Below are 20,097 nucleotides of genomic sequence, written 5' to 3'. Positions count from 1 at the left end.
AGACAGCTCAGCTCGCGAACGCGCATTCCGCGCACATGCGCGGTAAAGCGCTCAGGTTCTTCATAGGGCGACTGTCAATGCCGCTCTATGAAGAACGCGATTGGTGCAGTGCGAAGCCGCGCATGCGCACCACATCGCCCTGACGCTTCTCTCAGAGAAGCGTCCTATTGGGCCCCGCGATTTCGTCATTTTGACGAAAAAGGGGGCGCGGCCTGGCTGGGAGCTCGGCGCTGGAACAGAGGTAAGTTTTTAATATAAAAACACCTCGAATTTTTTTTTAATTAAATGTAAGTTCATATAAAAGCAAGAAGGAAGGCTGGGGGACCTGTCTTTCTTGCTTTTATATGTAGACTATAGAGTCCCTTTAATATAATTTTTGGGGGATATAATTTTATTTAGAAATTTACCAGTAGCTGCTGCATTTCCCACCCTAGTCTTATACTTGAGTCAATAAGTTTTCCCAGTTTTTTGGGGTACAATTAGGGGTCTCGACTTGTACTCGAGTATATACACAATATATATATATATCATAACTTAAAGGCTTACTCTTGGCATATATTATATTTCTCAGGTATTTGCTAAAAAGTGACAAAGAAACAAGATCAGCTCCTGAACCAAGGACTCTCAAAATGTAAGTGCAAAAATGTGCTCTGGCGTTGCACATTCATTTACAAGATTAAAAAAGGAAAATGCCGAAAACAAAAAAGGCATTAATTATTGCAAGGCTATAGACCAAGGTTTTACAAACCACTTTGAATTGACAGTAGGGCAAATTGCAATATCACCAATGTCTGTAGGTTCTGTCTAATAATTATTCAAAAATAAGCACAATGTCAAACATAACTAAGTTCTTTAATAAGCCTATGAAATGAGGTCAAGGGTTAAATCGTTCAGCTGAAAACAGTTTTGGGCATTCAGGTGCAACTCTTACTAGAACAGTTTAAAAATTAAAATAAAAAAGGAACAGTGTCACATGACAGGTAGTGCAATAAACTCATGATTAGTAATTTAAAATATAAATACATTTTTAAAAATCCTGTAAAAATTCAGCTCTTCCTCAATTTATTCATATAGGAAACAGTTGTCCATTTGTGTTTGTGACAGAAAGGTGAACGGAGCCATTCATTCATACAGATTTTACACATCAGCCCTTACTTGTTAAAAAAGAGAAGTGGGTGAAAAGAAGAAAAAAAAAAAAAAAAGAAAAGACAAAACAGCAAGCAAACACAAAAATAAATATGAAGTCAATGGAAGAAAAGGATAGAAGAAAAATAAATAAAGAGCTGCTTAGACACATAAATCAGGCGGATGTAAATTATAACAAGTGACCTGATCAGGAATGCAAGAGCTCACGTGTCCCAGCAACTGTGACAGAGATTTAAGCTACTGATGTCACAGAGACGCACACAGAACTGGCAGTAGGGCTGTTACCTGACCCCAGGGTCAATCAAACACTCATCACAGCATTTACCTCACTGACAGCCTATCCATGAGTGCTCAAACTGCAACTGAAATCCAACTTATTTATCTCAAAGTGCCCAAACTGGGTTCCAAAAACAGAAGCCCGGGCTGTGTGTGTTGGTTATTTCTTTTAACTTAGCTGCATTAACAAAATAACATAGCTAAGCAGGAGAGGGTCCAAACATTTTTCTTGTATTTTTTTGGCGCAGGTGGCTCAGTAGTGGTTAAAAGGACCACTATAGGCACCCAGACCACTTCAGCTTAATGAAGTGATCTGAGTGCCAGGTCCCTCTAGGATTAACCCTTTCTGCTGTAAACATAGCAGTTTCAGAGAAACTGCTATGTTTACATTAGGGTTAATCCAGCCTCTAGTGGCTGTCTCATTGACAGACGCTAGAGGCGCTTCCACGCTTCTCACCGATTTTCACAGTGGGAACACACCAGCGGACATAGGAAAGCATGGAGAATGCTTTCCTATGAGACTGGCTGAAGGCGCGCGCGGCTCTTGCCGCGCATGCGCATTCAGCCGATTACATCAGAAGAGGGAGGAGAGTCCCACCGCCGGCGCTGGAAAAAAAAAAAGGTAAGGGATTAACCTTCAGGGCACTATAGTGGTCCTTTAAGGATTACCTGTTGGCCAATTGGAGTTAATACAATAAAAAAAACAAAAAAAAAAAAAACACAATCCTGGTGGTCCACTGGTCTTAAAGATTCCTTAGTGGTCCAGTGCATTGTCTGCACCTCTGCCTGGTGCAGACCATATTAATTGCTCCTTTTGGGTGGTATCCGTCTTCAAAACAGCTGATCACAGTGATCAAGGCATAAACAGTTCCAAGAGTCTGGGAACACACAGACACAATGTATTCAATCCCAAAGTGACATCGTTATCCTGTACGGTCACGTCACTCAGAAAGCTAAAATTAGTAGTTCCAGGAAAGGCATTACATTTTATTCACTCCTTTAAAGAAATATAAATAACACCTAGTGAGAAGTTAGTGACCATTTTAGCCACAAGATCATGTTTTCACAGTAATGTAGTTAACAGAAAAACAAATTCAAACTTTAGGCAAGAATTTCTATACAATCTCCAACCCCGTTTTAGTCACAGCTTGACCATTTTATCTTAAAATTCTACTACTGTGTTTTCAGTTACCTATAATCTGCTCTTTAGTGAAGAAAACCCATTAAGTATTTACTCGTAGAGCCATTATTAAAGGTACACTCCAATCGTCACAACCTCTACATTGTGCTGTAGCAATTATGGTGCAAGGTGTGCCCTGATGCCCCAACCTTATCAAAAAATACAGATTAAGGAACAGCACACACACAAATATAGTTTGCCCCCCTACATTATAAACAGTCAAACCGTTCTAGAATAGTGTGAATTCTTACCTGGGGTCTGCGAGGCGCCACTCTCTGCTCCCATTACAGACAATACACAGAGTGGAAGTAAGCCTCTCTCGTTGGCTGTGAGCAAAAGTTTCCAGTTCGCCATGGTCAGTAGAGCTAAAATGGTTTAAACTACTTCTAATGGAGAGCAACAGGGCACACTCCTTGCACTACAGCACACGGTAGTGGTTATGGTGATTGGAGTGTTCCTATTTTGGAAATTTAGGTGCTACCGATCTACAAACCAAGTACAGACATTAGGATTCTAATCTCTTTTAAAGCTTTTAAATTCAACATGCGAACCATGAGTCAAAAATTCCACGTTATTTGAAACATAAAATCTGTTGACTGGCAACGCTGCAGATATTGTTTTATAGACAATGCATTGGAAACTAGTACATTTCTAAATATAAAAAGTTGCATTATACTGAACGAACCTTTCTGGTACGTGTTAACCCCTAAAGCTTCAGAATTTTGAAATACATATAGTGCATATAGTCAGTGCACCTCTTTCACACTGTATAAAAAAAAGTGTAAATTTCAAGAGAAATGGTAACATTTTTGGAAGGTGCTATATCGTGTTTGTACTTTTTAAAAAGGAACTATGCTGTCAACCAGCCAGGAGGATGTTCTGCCCAATTGCTTTGTGCCCTAGCACAAACTAAAAAGCAATGTGCATGGGCAGTGCAGCGATTGCAGAGGATGTGCCCTGTCTCCCAGTTTTTCTCCGAGAAGAACTGGATTGGCCGGGAGAACATGAACTAAGGACCCTCTTGACAATGGATTACAAAGAAGTAACATTAAAACAGTGAGAAATCTCAATGTATCCATCCTGGTAAAATACTTTAGAAATAAATACATTTTACAGGTTTGAGGAGAGGGAGTCAGGACTCCAGAATCATAAATATATCAAAACTTTATATACATTAACATAAAAATGGTTTAAATGGAATAGGTTTGTTCATTTACTCACGTGTCGCCTGTAAAATTAGTGTTATTCTATTTACACCATTTGTATATAAAATGCTTTTCAATTGGGAGTATATCTAAAAAAACAGCTTGAGCTCTTGACTGCAGTGTGTGCCAGGGGAAATGTCCAGGCAAAGGCTTTACCTTTCTCAATGCGAAGCCTCAACAAGCTGTAATGCGGTCTGCAAAGTATGGGGGAAGGCAGGCACACTGTACCAAAACGTACCTGCCACTTCATTTTGCGGTCTGATAGCCATGCAGGTATTGTGTGTGTAGTGGCTCTTTAAAAGTGGCATTATATGCTATATTCATTACAGAAGTCTGATGTTGTTACGGTATAATAATCGCCCCTGGTGCATTCCCCTACAGCAAGCTGTCAAAGTGGTTTACTAATGGGGAGACAATCACCTGAATATGTCAGGTGACCTCTTTCTGGTCAGCACAGCTATACGAATGTGAAGTTCATACTTCCCCTATTAACATATTAACTGTGGAAATTATTCATTGCCAGTCCGAGAAGTGTTAGACGATACTCTTAGCTAATGTAGTACCTGCAGTGGCAATATTTCTTACAGTATCCTTCTGAGAGATCAATTATTGCAGAAAAAAAAAAAATTATATATATATATATATATATATATATAATAATCATTTCTGGTAGGGGTGGATTTTGATTATTCAAGCCAAATACTTACATTTAAAAAAAAAAAAAAAAAAAAAAACATTGTGCCCATAGACAAAATATTCAAATGTCCATCAATGCCTGCGTTTCTTTCAGTTATTTTATGATGTTTTTAATATGAAATTTGAAAAGAAACAGGGCTCTGACATTTGCTATGTATTCCATTTTTCATCTACTTTACATGGCAACTGTATCAACTAATTACGAGAAACTGCAACTTTGTACATGGAGCTGCAGTCATTTCCTATGCATGAACACTCTCACCCAACTGAGATGATCAGCAAAAATTAGCTAACAAATGGCCACACCCAGACCGATTACTTGGCTATCAAAAAGAAATAAATCATTTAAGTAACATCACATTCTCCTCACTAACCATTCATGAATCAAAAGTAAAAGGCGTCAAAACAAAAACAAAGAAATAGAGGGGGCGGAGCCTGACTGGACGCATATCAGAGGGGCTCCTGAGAAATAGCCAATCTCCTGCGAAAAACCCCTGATCCAAAGGGGGAACCAATGCCAAACAGTGCTACCCATATCAAGGAGACCCTGGCAAGCATTGTGATACCTTTCCCGGGCACTATCGATACCAGGAGCCCGAGGTGGTTGACTGCCGCCTGCGGGTGCCGGAGATGGGGAGAGGCGGCCGCTCTCCTCTTCTTTGCATCTGCGGAGCGGACCCACTAGCCTCCAACCCCCCTCACCCCCCTGGACCGGTGGGGGTGATCACAGCCGGCTTCTAGCGGGCAACCAAGCAGCGACAGGCGCACGGAATGGTGCAGAGCGAGCAGACGGTGGGCACGGAGCCACACAACATGGCAGATGCCACGCGCTCTTCAGGCTGTTACGGAGAGAGGCCTGACCTCGCGGCCCGGCTTGATAGCATACTCGCCGCCTTCTGGTAAAAACTAGAGCTACGACAAACTATCAGGCAAGAGGCAAATGTTCACCCACCTAAACAATCACCTCCACACCCAGCAAAGACCTGCAGCAGTGAGAGTGAAGAGAGCGGAAGCCTCTCCCACCTGCACAAGCCAGTCCATGGATGAAGAGAGAGGCAGCTGGACCCAGACGGGCTGTACGACCTGTAACCGGCCTCCTTCCTCGGCAAGTGCCAGAGATCACAAAAGGAACAGGGTGGCCCGTGGAAAGAACTCACAAAGTGTTGGAGACACCAGGGGAAACCCCCCCTCACACAATGTGGACACTGCTGAACCTGAAGGCCTGCCACTATACCTCCTAAGGCGAGCCGCAGCTATGAGGGCGACTGGCATAGGTTGACCTGGGTTCCCAAACTCGTGGCCACCGCACCTGACCATCCCATCCTAAATACATGTCAGAATGTTGTGCCCTGTAATATTATTTTGCGTTTCTCACCATTATCTTTCGTTTTAACACCTTGCTCTTCTCCTGTTACTATCTCTCTCGACAGTTACTGAATAGAGCAGCGCAGGCCTATCACCTGCTTAAGCTAAGCAACCAGTTTATGTATAATTGAGCATAGCGACACTAAAGTAAAGCCTAGAGTAAAGCCCCCCCCCCCCCCTCATTGCTCCCCTTCAGCCATTTACCTTTCTCCAGCCACGGGCTCCCTCTGTGCTGGTGACCTCTCCTCCTCCTGCCGACGTCAGCGCCAAATGCGCAGCAAGAGCCGCGCGCGCATTCAAACCGCCCATAAGAAAGCATTACTCAATGCTTTCCTATGGACGTCCAGCGTCTTCTCACTGATTTTCACAGTGAGAATCGTGGAAGCACGTCTAGCAGCTGTCAGTGAGACAGCCACTAGAGGCTGGATTAACCCTCAGTGAAACATAGCAGGCATCTCTGAAACTGCTATGTTTTACGCTGCAGGGTTAAAACTAGAGGGACTGCACCCAGACCACTTAATTGAGCTGAATGACGCCACAACAACTTTATCGCAATGAAGGAATGATTGCACTCAGAGGTTCTGGGCATGGTCTTACCTGAAAGAACTAAACCATTCATGAATGGTTTAACCTTAAAGTGGTCAAGACAGCAAACCTCCTGCAGGCCCTCGTCTCTCTTTTCTCGTGTATTTTTGATACACCACAATATGAACATTCACATTTGAATTTGTGCACATCATTGAAAGCCCAATACACAACCTTCTTTCGGGTTCACACCAACACCTTGAGCATTATTCATCAACTAACCTTTTTGCTGTAACATTAAAATTAAGCCTCAAAGCCTTCCATCCCTCAATTAAAATTGCGATTAATTCCTAATATTTGTCCCAAAATATTTGATGTATTAAATCAGACAGCCAAAAAAAAAAAAAAAAACAAGACAAGCTCCAAGACAGCCACAAGGTTGGGTAATAAACGGCTGCATTTTAAACTAAATGCAAACAGCTTGCGACTAGTTCTTAAACCAATGAGGACCCAATCTACCATCCTCATCTTTTCCAGCTTCAAAAGACAACAAACATAAAATATCCAAGTCATAATTTTTTTTTCTTTAGCATGGCTAAATAAATTATATAACCAAGTGGGTAAAATTTTAACTACACCTTACAGCGTGACTTACCATTTCAAAATTACCCAATGAAAAATAAAAGATAAAAAAAAAAAAAAAAAAAGTATACTTCACACTTTCCTGAAGACTACTGACTATTTGCACTAGCACGCTCACCATCTTCAAAAACACAGCTGCAGAATACATTCTTCATTTAAAATCAGATGCTCCAAAGTGAAATTGAGAATAAAGACTTCTCACCATCATCCACTTGCTGCTCAGGTTAATGCTTCAAATTAAAAACAGTTGAACATTGAACGGAAAGACGGCACTAGTGATCTGCAGACATTAGAACCAGTTCAATGAGATGAAGCACTTATGGTACCTACAGTGTCCCTTTAAAGGAAAAATATAAATACAATTCACGTTTTGGCAAATTAGGCAAAGTGATTAAAAAGGAGCACTCCAAGCAGGAGAGGTTTTGACATATTACAGAGGGATGGCACTAGGGCACTCCCGGCACCATATCCACTACAGTGCTGTTGTGGTAATGGTGCCTGGAATGTCCCTTTAATTAACACTTTCTGGTGAGTAGTCAAAGGGAAGGCTTAACTTTTAATTTCCCCAAGGAGGGAGGGTCTTATTTTTTCATAAAATGTTTTTAAAGAGGGAAGCATTTGTTCATTATGCAACATAAGCCAGTTTTACATTGAAAACACCAGGATGGAATTACTGGATTAAAAAAAAAAAAACAAAAAAAAAAACAGGAAGTTGAAAGGGTAAAAGAAGCCTTGCTAACGATATATGCTTATACCAACACAATTACTTCAAAAGTATTTACCAACTATTCAATAATTGGAGTATCCTGTAGTGTTGAGAGAGCATACGTAATTTCAAGTGCTCCACTTACTCAGAAGGGAAATTGAAAGTGTATATTAATTGAGAAATCTAAAAGGTTATGTTTGTTGGGTGAGGAAGGGGCAGGTATTTATTGCAAAACACCTAAAATGAGAACATACTGCCATAATTGCAAAGAAAAATCTGAAAATTACCTAGAATGTGTGTGTGCGCATGTGTGGCTTCATTCCGGTTTCATGATGGTAGTAAAAATTTAAGCAAAGTGACATAATTCATTTCATTCTTGGCACATGCCAGGCATTTTATGATAAAACATGGAATTTCTTAAAGTGACACTCCAGACCTCTAAATCACTATAGCTTGCTGAAAAGCTTTATGTAAAGAGTGTGTCCTTTTTTCCCCCCCCCATTTTACCAAAAGTGCAAATTTCAATAGAAATGTACACTTTCATAAATTAACCTTGTTACACCCCTGCCTTGCAAAGACGAAAACTATATAGCATGAAAAGGATTACGGTTACTTTGACAAAGTCCCAGTTTTTAGAGGAGACTATAGCTGCCATTATTACAATTAAGATCCAGATAAAGCAAACCGCTATTCACTTACAACATTTTGTAAAAACACTGGAAAAATTAAGTTACAGAATTTTTTTTAATTTTTTTCCTAAAACACCCTTCTTTTGTAGAACGGAACAGCTCGGCTCGACATCAGGAAAGGGTTAATTTACATGCAGTGTCAGGAACACAGGCAGAGCATGCAGATCTGTAAACTGTATGCAAAGTGCAAGCACAGAACTTCTAGAGAAAAATGTCCAAAGGGAGAATACAGTTTACAAAATTTCTCATGGGTTGGTGAATGGTGAAGTTGCCCACAAGGCGGAAGTGCAGCAGAGGCAAGTACAAAGTAAGGCCAGTGGGCCGTATAAGGCAAAATAATCTGGTCTGGCCCTGCCAAGGCAACCCCGTAGGCGAGACTAAAGTCAATAGCCCTAATGACATTTAAATTATTTTTCTCCTTGGAGTGTTAGTGAGTCCAAGGGAATTAAAGAGGAAGGTGCTGGGGACTGGAGCGGCTGCCAGAGCGAGCACTGTAGGGAGAGCGCTTTCTGTGCCTCTCCTGCACTCAATCAGCTGACCTCGCCAACAGCAAAAAGTGGAAACTTTACCTACCAGTGCTCCCACAACATTCAGTGCCAGGTAGGCTTACTCAGCAACACATAACAGTGCGAGCTTGTGTGCCTGCTAGTGAACGAGCTTGTGTGCGTGTGCGTCTGCTAGTGAGTGAGCATCGCAAAGAGTCAACTGCGCTCCAGACTGACCGACATCACATTAGCGGTGAGTTAATTAAATGTTTGGCCATATAATGTTATAACCAACCAAAATGTCCCTTAGCAGAAAGAAAATGGTCCCCCCACCGCTGGTTTAAACTAATAGCACATGTTTAAACTAGGAGCACTTGTGTTCAGCATCTTTTTGTTTGCATATCCAAACTGAGTAATTTATACCAAAATCACAAAAGTCCAAATCTCCATAAACAAATTAGCAATATCCAAGCTGTATATTCATAACAACTTCACGGACAAGAGATTTTAGTTTAGAAAACACTTTTCACCCTCCCCCACCTGCCAGCAGTTAAAAAGATTTGATGCCTCCCAACCTTGGACAAGCAGTTATGACAACTGTGATTGGCTCATGGAATTCTCCATTGCTGACCTTTAACATTTTATCATTATTCATTACAGGCATGTCCTGCAATACTGTGAAAGAGCTTTACCAAAGTTATAAAAAAAAAAAAAAATACACAATAATTAAAAATTATTCATGAAGTGATTTATTAAGACAAAAAAAAAAATGTGACCCACTTGTGCCCAGATCACATGGTAATCATTAGAAATTGCTAAATCTCTATCAGTTTATAGTTATACTACTCCTCTATGAGTAGCAGAGGGATAAAAAGTAAAAAGCTTACCCCCCACCCCTCCTGCGGTCACAGTTTTCCCTTCCTGACCACAGCCTCTCCAAGGGTCTCCTAAGCCACCCAATTTTTATATTCTGCTAGTCCCACCAGGTCTTAATATATTGCAACGTCAGCTTGCAAATTCCCTCATGGTGCTCACCGAAGTCTCCTCCTTTGCCCTCAGTAGGGCATGTGTCATATTACATGCATATCAAGTTAGCTTGTCAGTTAGGGTGTATAGCCTTTGTCATCTGGATTCCACGAGAGTCAACACTGGAATGAGGAGACTATTCAGTTGAAAGCCAATGACAAAAGTTGACAAATGATGCGTAGTTTGACTAAAGCTCCACCTTGTCAACATAGGGGTTTCTACATAAGGAAAAATATTAAAATATTCCCCACCTTTCCTTTTGTAACTTAGAAATTAAGCTTTATTTTACTGAATAAACAAATAAGCTTGTCTGCCCCCCCCCCAAAAAAGGGGGGGGGGCCTCTTTAAAGCGGCACTGTCATGCCGAATTCCGATTTTTTTTTAACCCCCCTCCCGCCTCAACTACATCCAATTGACCCCCTAGTCACCCCCAAATGCCTCTATGCCCCCCACATTACCTATTTTTTATTCTTTATTTTCTGCCCCGATCTATATTCAGGGCGCCGCCATCTTTGTGTGGGTAGGTGAAGTCCCTGTGGGACACGTCATCTACCCACACTAGATAGCCCTGAGATTCCCGCACATGCCCAGTGAAACATCTGGACATGCGAACGGGAATTTCACCTATTCATTCATTCATTCATCAGACAGACGAATGAATGAATAGAAAAATCAGACGAACAAACTAACACTGTGTATCAGTGTTCGTTTGTTTGGTTTATTACAAGGAGGGAGCTACCGGCGTGCAGCTCCCTCCTTGCAATATGTAAAGACAGAAGCGGCAGGGAGCAGTGCTCCCCACCACTTCATAAGCCCCCCAGGTCCCCTCCTCACTCTATGGGGGTCAATATGACCCCCATAATAGCACAAGGGAGATTAAAATCTCCCCAATGCCCCTACTCGCTATATCGCGAGCAGGGGCATGTCCACTAAACAGTGAGCAGCCTGTGGCTGCTCACTGTAAAAAAAAAAAAAAAAAAAAAAAAAAAAAAAGGGTAATAAGGGGGGGGACGGGGGACCTACTGTCCTCCCCCGCCGGCCCCCACCCCTGGACGGCGGGTGGGGGCCATAATGGGAATGAGGGGGGACCTACTGTCCTCCCCTCAGGCCCCCACCCCTGGGCGGCGGGTGGGGGCCATAATAGTAATAAGGGGGGGGGGACCTACTGTCCTCCACCCCCCGGCCCCCACCCCTGGGCGGCGGGTGGGGGCCATAATATTAATAGGTGGGGGGGGGGGGGGGGGACCTACTGTCCTCCCCCCCCCCGCCCCCACCCCTGGGCGGCGGGTGGGGGCCATAATAGTAATAAGGGGGGGGGGACCTACTGTCCTCCCCCCCCGGCCCCCACCCCTGGGCGGCGGGTGGGGGCCATAATAGTAGTAGGGGGGGGGGACCTACTGTCCTCCACCCCCCGGCCCCCACCCCTGGGCGGCGGGTGGGGGCCATAATATTAATAGGTGGGGGGGGGGGGGGACCCACCAATCAGAGTGTTCTTAGGCTAATTGCAGGGCGGGGCAAGGCTTTATAAGCCTTGCCCCGCCCTGCGGAGCTCAGTCTGCGCGGAGCCCTCCATGGGTGAAGATGGATTATCGTCGGGTTTTTTTTTTTTTTTGCGCTCGGGTTTTTTATTTTATTTTTAGTTCGACGGCTATGATGGTTTTTTATTTGGCCTTTTTTGGGGCTGAAAAATGAAGATTTTAGAAAAAAGAAGACGTCGAATGGCAAGTTTAATTTTACTTTACAGGTTAGCAATTTTATTCCCCCCTCACTATTTTTTAGGGTGAGGGGGGTAGGTAGGGGCATTTTTTATTTGGGTGGGGGGTGGGTGACTAGGGGCTTGGGCACCCCTAGTCACCTTGATGGGGGGGGGGAATTTACTTAGTGCCCCCACCCGCCGCCCAGGGGTGGGGGCCGGGGGGGGGGGCAGTAGCCCCCCCCCCCTCCTTATTACTATGATGGCCCCCACCCGCCGCCCAGGGGTGGGGGCCGGGGGGGGGGGGAGGACAGTAGGTCCCCCCCCCCTCTTATTACCATTATGGTCCCCACCCGCCGGCCAGGGGTGGGGGCCGGGGGGGAGGACAGTAGGTCCCCCCCCTACTACTATTATGGCCCCCACCCGCCGCCCAGGGGTGGGGGCCGGGGGGGGGGGAGGACAGTAGGTCCCCCCCCCTCTTATTACCATTATGGCCCCCACCCGCCGGCCAGGGGTGGGGGCCGGGGGGGAGGACAGTAGGTCCCCCCCCCTACTACTATTATGGCCCCCACCCGCCGCCCAGGGGTGGGGGCCGGGGGGGGTAGGACAGTAGGTTCCCCCCCCCCCCTACTACTGTTATGGCCTCCACCCGACCCCCAGGGGTGGGGGCTGGGGGGGGGGGGGAGGACAGTAGGTCCCCCCCCCCCCTCTTATTACCATTATGGCCCCCACCCGCCGCCCAGGGGTGGGGGCCGGGGGGGGGAGGACAGTAGGTCCCCCCCCCCCCTCTTATTACCATTATGGCCCCCACCCGCCGGCCAGGGGTGGGGGCCGGGGGGAGGACAGTAGGACAGTAGGTCCCCCCCCCCTACTACTATTATGGCCCCCACCCGCCGCCCAGGGGTGGGGGCCGGGGGGGGGTAGGACAGTAGGTCCCCCCCCCCCTACTACTGTTATGGCCTCCACCCGACCCCCAGGGGTGGGGGCCGGGGGGGGGAGGACAGTAGGTCCCCCCCCCCTCTTATTACCATTATGGCCCCCACCCGCCGGCCAGGGGTGGGGGCCGGGGAGAGGGGGGGGGACAATAGGTCTCCCTTATTTTACTTTACAGCCCCCACCCGTCGTTTAGGGGTGGGGGGCAATATTTTTTATTTTTTTTTACAGTGGTATAGCGAGTAGGGGCATATTATTTACTATTCATTTTTACTTAGTATTAGTAAAGTTGGCTGAAAGACCAGTTTAGGTCTTTCAGCCTTTTAGTAGATAGCTCCCTGATACCGTGGGAATTAGGGAGTTATCTACTAAGCGGCTGCAAGATGCAGCCACAGCAATGAATAGGATCGGGGTTTCATTCATCAGAATTAAATTCCGATCCGAACAAAGTACCGAATTGCATCCTAACACCAATGGAGAAACAGTGCTCATTCTGTTAGGATGCAATTCGGCAGTTTTGCCGGCGTTCTGTCTAAGTGACAGGACGTTCGGCAATACTGACAGGAAGCATTGTGGGAACTGGGAGGAAAGCTAGGGATCATGGGAAAATTGCTCTGACCAGCGGAAATGAAGCACACTTTGCTCCTCCGCTGGTCAGAGCTGGTCAAGCGGAGGAATCCTCCATAAGACAGAGTCCCTACTTTGTCTTATGATTTTAAAGAAAACTAAAGAAGACAGGAAGAAAAGAATAACAGATCCTGAGAGAGGGGGAGAAGAGGAAGAGATTGAGGAAAGGTAAGTTCGGCATGACAGTGCCGCTTTAATGGCTTTTGGTAATCGCAACACCCGCTATAAAAAAAAAGGATACAGTAACATTATAAATACAAATAAACCTGTATTTAAAATATTAAACGTATTCCAGCTATGGTTCCTACTGGGCCCTAGTGAAGCCAACCACACTGGATATACACAAAGCTGCAAAAGATGCCCCCACATACCAATACAAAGAACAGTATGGAACAGGGTCAGCTCAATCCCCATAAACACAACACCAATCCACATACACGCACACAACTCCACAAGAAGCCTCTCAACATGCCCATGGCACAAGCAGCCCCACACCTCAAAACACACTATGTAACATATACACAATTCCACAAGCAGCCCTCATAGACAGCCTGCATTCATATGCACCCTACAGAATACCACAAACTACTCCTTAAACGTATACAATATATAAAACAGCCCACATATGCACAAATATAAACCTCTAAAGCAACTGCAGCAGCCATATATAAAACACAAACCAAAAATGGAAGAAAAAAAAAAAAAAAAACACACACACACACACACGTATTTTTTTTTTTTTTTTTTTTAAATAGAACCAGCACGCCAAGGGACTTAAAGATCTTGTTTTGGCACAGTACTACTAAAAGGTTGCCTACCCCGGGTTTAGGTTATCGGGTCCCTAAAAAAGTAAATGTTTAACTTCCCTCTAGCAGTATGCCAGTTTTGTCGCTCCTCTTCCTCTTGCTGAAATCTATCAGGGCGATCTCATGAGCATTGAGGACCCAACTGAGCATGTGTCGCAATCACAGCACTGCGCCAATACGATTATCCTTATTTAAAAAAATAAAATTAAAATAAATGTTATCCAACGCTTCCCTATGGGGATATTTAAATGTGTTTGGAGTACTGAAGGTGTCCTTTAGTTGCAGACAATCCAACCAACACATTTAAACATTGCCATTTTTCTTAAACAATGCTATCATTTTGGAGGCAAAAAGAATAGCATCTAGGCATCAAGATTAAGCTGTAGTGAATGTAGTGCAGAGTGTTCCTTTAAGTAATAACAAGTGGTATTTCTTTAAGAAACACAGAATAGGAATGTATGGAACAAGGTCAGCTTTTTAGTCAGAGTCTTTTACTTGTCCTCTGAAAATTAAGTGTGGTGACCAAACAAAAACAAAAAAAATCCTACTGATTTACGTAAACTCTAATACGTAGCAGCTTATTTCTTGGAAGAGACATGACAAAGGAAGTTACCTATAGCTTCCTGTGCTTCAAAAGTGTCTAGGTTCCTTTTAATATAAACTCAAAAAAAACTCAGCTCGCTACAAACTAAAATCTAGGTCATGGTCACTTGAGGCTAGTAAGACATATACGGGAGACATTTACACAAAGTGAGAAGGTCTATATTTAGGTACAAATACACCATAAAAAGCAGATATTGCTCATTATTCCTCAACACCTGCATAATTAGAAAGTCTTAAGCTCTTCTCTCTGCTTTGATTAACCCACAGGTAGTTCAACTGGTTGAATTATGCTAAGAGGTCATGACAGACTGTGAGACTTGCATACACAGGACCCTGGAGTAAAAAAAAGGAAAGGTTCAATATAATAATGTAACAAACAAAAATGGAGAAACGGTTTTTTTTTTTTTGTTTTTTGTTTTTTAAAGGTTCTAAGGAAAAAGTGGTCATTATACACAGGATTTGAAGTAGCTAATGCAAAATTGAGCCACCTTACTGAAATTCCAATATACCAATGAGACAATGTTCTGATTACTTTGACCCATATAAGTTCCAATGTTGGGCTAAGTTTTACAAAGGGTGAAAGAAAGAAAGTTCAAGCATCTTGCCATTTTCCATCAGATGTGGATAGATGCATATTGCAGCTCTGTGCATGTTCTATTGAGTTGTACAATCTTCCATAGATCCTTGTTTTATGCTCTCGTGTATGACATCATAGATTGCATATAGTACAAAACTAGCAAAGAAAAAAAAAATTGTGACAACCAGAAAATACGTAATTCTGTGAAGCAGAAAAAAAAAAAAAAAAAAAAAAAATTATATATATATATATATATATATATATATATATATATATATATATATATATATATATTATTTTTTTTTTTTTTTAATTAAATCTTGCATCTACAAAACAGACTGATTTACAGCAATGATACAGGACCACACAACACCAGAAGTCTTTTTTTGGCTGTACATATATCCAGCAAACCTATTCCAACTCACCCCAGGTGTGATCTGTTGGATTGTACAACTTTATTATCGGACGGACACACACACACACACACGGTGGGATGGATCCAATCATTCATGGGGTTTACATCTACCATCTCTAGGACACAGCAGAAACTTTGAAATATGAATTTGATCCAATTTAATCATCAAGTTGACACACAATAGTATCACATTCCAACGATTATTCAGCTCACTAGTCTTCTGCTATTTTAAGCTAGCCGCTACTTCGTTCACAACGTAGTGTGTTCAGACTTCGGTACTTCAGTACTCTGCATTTCTTGTTTAGTGACTAGCTACATGGCTCAAAAATGTCTATCCTTGATTAGCAAGTGAAAATGTAGCTCTGGCGAACATAAATTGGCTTGCAGTGGTTAGTAACTGTTAAGGCCTTGCTAGTAGCATAGTACTTCACATTTTAAGTCCTGACTAATAAAAAAAAAAATTAAAGTATACAGTGTATGAAAAACCCAAGTGCATCCCAACAATATTTTTCCCTGATAAGGTGTTACGAAAGCATTCTGGGTAGAAGGTTAAAACATATTGCAGTGACACCAGAAAGGCTTCCAGTTTTTTTTTTTTTTTTTTTGGTGGTTATGTAGTTACTAGCTCCCCCACTACCATATATCTGTTAAAATAAAATATATATCTTACCTTGCATCAAACGCCAGGCAAGGGTCTACTCCCTGTCTGACGTCACTCCCTTCCTCTCTGTGGTTCAATCAAATGCTTGATCTGACAGTTTCACCGGCTCAGAGTGCAATATAAATATAATTATTTTGGACATTTCTGTAAATTACTGAACACACACAAAAGTACTACTGAAAGACACTAAGCAACCTTCTTGGGTCCAAAGCATCACATCTATGTCCATCTTTATTTCACTATGGAATTCCACTGCATGAACTTCAACTAGACTTTCTTGCATGCATTGCACTTTTTTTCCCCACACATTTTTTGTGTTTGTATATGTAAACTATTAACTATATACTTTTTCTTCTTTCTGGGTGCAGAAATAAATTCATGAATTTCAGAACAGGTCCTTGCACAAGCATTCTGGAGAGCACTACCCCTTTTAAACAAGGCTACAACTCCATCACACCTGGTTTTGTATATTACTGCTAAAAAAGATTAAGATTATTTTTATTTTTTTTAAATGTAAACAGTTGATACGATTTTGCAAAATGCACAAGATGCCTTTTCCCGCAGATGCTGGGAAGTGAAAAGTTGACAGCGGTAGATCCAGCTTTTCTCAAATATTATAATGCATTAGAATGTTGCAGAAAAACTTAGCATCTTAACATTTACATCTCTGTGTTGTGTTGGTGTCTGGATCCCCTGTACATGTCGTTACAAACCTTCCTGATCGCTGCTGTGGCTAGAAGGGAGTGGACAGGAGGCAGTGGCGTAGGTGGGCAATTTCAGAGTTAATCGTTCAAAGATGCTTTTACCCTGTATGGTAAAATGATGCCCTGGGACTCTAGCTCCCATAATCATTCTATTGAGATGAATAGGCTAAACATGATAGATGCATGTAAGTTGTGGTGGGTGCTGGAGTGTTTCTTTTGAACCTTTCAAAAACTGTTTAACACTGCACAGAGCAAAGGTATCTGTAGTCTGTTAATAATGGGTAAGGTGCCTAGAATGTACCTTTAATTAAGGGATTTTGGAAAAAACAAATGCTGCCCCTGCAGCCTTGCATATTAGAACCATTTCTGATTTCATTTTGTAATATCCTTGCCGCTAGTAACTGTCAGAGCTGCTAGGGTTTTTGAACTATGAAAAATTAAAATCATCTCTTTTACATCCTGCATCAGAAATATGCTGACATTATTATTATTAATATTATTGCCATTTATACATTAGATTCAGAGTGTGCGCCCAATGCTCCTCTGAGTTGTGCATGCGCCATATGTCCTCAACGCTCTGACTGCACAAGTCATCAAGTTTCATGACGCAACAGTAGGAGGATGGGGCTGCAGTGAGTAGTCTGCCTCATTGCGGTTATAGACTGTAAGCTCGTTTGAGCAGGGTCCTCTTCAACCTATCGTTCCTGTAAGTTTTCTTGTAATTGTCGGATTTATACTTAAATCCCTTCTCTCATAATATTGTAAAGCGCTACGGAATCTGTTGGTGCTATATAAATGGCAATAATAAAATTAAATAATAATAATAATAATAAAAAAGTTTAAGGGTGATTTTAAAGTGTTTAGGATTTTTATGAAAAGGGAACCTATTGATCTAAATAAATACACTGACACAGTGGACATGAATTTTGTTTTGATTTTCAAATCATAACCCTTTACAAACGTATATCAGGCCTTCCCTGCTCTTATCCATGACAGGTGTCAGCAGCACTTCCTCCAAGTATAAAGCATGACGTTTGGCTCAGACACCTGCTAAGCATATCCTGTATCTGTCAATACAATAATGGATATGGCAGACTGCCCTTTAGGATCCAGAGAAACCCTTTCATTACCACTTAAGGCACTGTATAAACGCAGATTTCAATCCAATTCTCCAACATAATTGAAAGTCAAGAATTAGGGATTACCAAATACTTATAGTTGTAAACCACTGATTGTAAATCTTTCTGGAGGATTACGTTAAGAATCTGGGCCTCTGATATACCCAATTTTAAAAATGAATCAATAGATCCATAAGATGTCATGGATCTAGGTAAGTGATCAGGAATATTTCTTCTTCGTTTTCTTCACAAAAGGTGATGAAAATGTGAGTCTCCCAAATCACCAAGATGTTTTCTTCACAAAAAAGGTGTACAACACATGATAAGTAAGCACACCCACCAAATCTTTACATTCCTATTTTATATTATGTCGTCAAAAGGTTTAAAACAAACACAGAATTATAAATAAATAAAAATATGGATTTAAGGATTTAAAATAAAACAAACAACACTGGCTGGATATGGAGCTTTTTTAGTGTATCTTGTCTTATTGTGTAGAATGATTTTCACACTGAATTGGGGAAATAAGTGAATCATATTCAATTGCTTATCAACAATTTACAAAACATGTAAAATGGAGGTGAAAAAGCAGGAACATAAATACACCTGTACCTTAAACCAGAAGCATAGATCCAATGCAAGCACCATAGAAAAAGGAGGACAGATTCAAAACAAAGAAACCAAAGCTCTGACAAGGGACTTGCTAATCATTAACCCTTCCCTTATAAAAGGCCGACAGATTGTCTTGAATGTGAGCTATCTGAAAAGGAAACAACTAGCCATCTGCTTCCATATGAATGCCAGTTAACCCAAAGATTAACCCCTTAATCCCAGTTTCTTAAAAAAAAAAGTGTAAAAAATTACCTTCAGAGCAAACTTTTCCCCAGTCTTCTTGCTGAAGATTTCAAGGACTTTCCCATTGATGCCCAATCCCAGCACTTGGTTGGTTACTTTGTAATCATCGGTGATGGCATTCTTCTTGATGGGTAAAGCAGACTTGTACTGTTGCTGCTGAGGTGGAGGTGGTGGCACTGATGGCTGATTAAGCGCTGGGGGGTTGTGGAAGGAAATCCCAGGGTTCATCATCTTGACTCCTAAATCCAAGTAGGTAAAAGAGGAAGAGGAAACTAGAGACCAGTGAGCTCCTTGGGTTCTCGATGGCCCTTTAAATAGTGTGTGCCCAGGGCCTGGGATCTCCTGATTTGTGAATAAATGGGGGTCCCTGTGCTGGTTCCCTATACACACGGGGCGAGGGGCCCCTGTACCTTCAGCTCTTGGAATCCTTTAAAGGAGTGGGGGAGGGGCCCCTGGACCTTGAGTTGTTGTAGGATCCTGGGACAGGAGGTAGAGTGGGGGTTCTGCTGGCTATTGGACCGTCTAGCAGGGACTGGGAGCCAGGGAACCGCCGACTCTCCTGGGTTAACCTGCCAGAGTTCGCTCTCGAACGGTGAAGTAAGAACTGTAACAAAACGTTCCACGGCCAAATCACTTCCACCAATGACATCACAGCCTCGCTTTCAGTTGCAACCGCCGCTCTTAAAGGGGAAACTCGATCTCCAGTTAAAACAGCAATGCAGTGACGAAATTCAACCGCTTCCTGGGGCCAGCTATCGTTATCTGCTTGCTTGTTTGTTTGTTTGTGAATTAATTTAGATAAGGATAGAAGTTGTGTCTGGGTTACAGGGTTTTACTCAGGCTACGTTACAAATTATTCTAGTTTCGTGTCGAATTCTAATGAACCTAAACTCAACTGAGTCTCACTGGGTTAGTTATTAAAGAGAGAATTGTCTCGAATTCACAGGGATATTTACTAAGGTGAGAATTGAAAGTGAATTTCAAATTTAAGGTGAAAATAGTCAAACTGGAACTATTCTCCAAATCAGTCTTCCTGTTTGGCCTTAAAGGAATTCAAAGCTGTATTCCTGGCACTATCGCTCACTCTGCCTCCCCCTTCCCACCACAGTAAATAAAGGTTTAAAAGCCATTTATTTACTCAACTGATCCTGGCGCCGATGTCCC

The 20,097-nt window shown here is 42.6% G+C and overlaps 1 protein-coding gene across 2 annotated transcripts in view; it reads right to left on the bottom strand.

Annotated features, from left to right (window-relative positions):
- Positions 1-19,581, bottom strand: part of MAPKAPK2 (MAPK activated protein kinase 2) — a 60,940-nt gene extending 41,359 nt beyond the window's left edge. For both annotated transcript variants that reach the window (XM_063451138.1, XM_063451148.1), the window contains exon 1: positions 18,943-19,581. In XM_063451138.1, coding sequence (XP_063307208.1) covers positions 18,943-19,164 — 222 coding nt within the window. In that variant the 5' untranslated portion in view covers positions 19,165-19,581. The remainder of the gene's footprint in view (positions 1-18,942) is intronic.
- Positions 19,582-20,097: the final 516 nt, after the last annotated feature.

Source organism: Pelobates fuscus, chromosome 1, assembly GCF_036172605.1.
Source record: "Pelobates fuscus isolate aPelFus1 chromosome 1, aPelFus1.pri, whole genome shotgun sequence".
In the NCBI taxonomy this organism is placed as follows: domain Eukaryota; kingdom Metazoa; phylum Chordata; class Amphibia; order Anura; family Pelobatidae; genus Pelobates; species Pelobates fuscus.
This window is presented reverse-complemented; position numbering and strand designations above follow the sequence as displayed.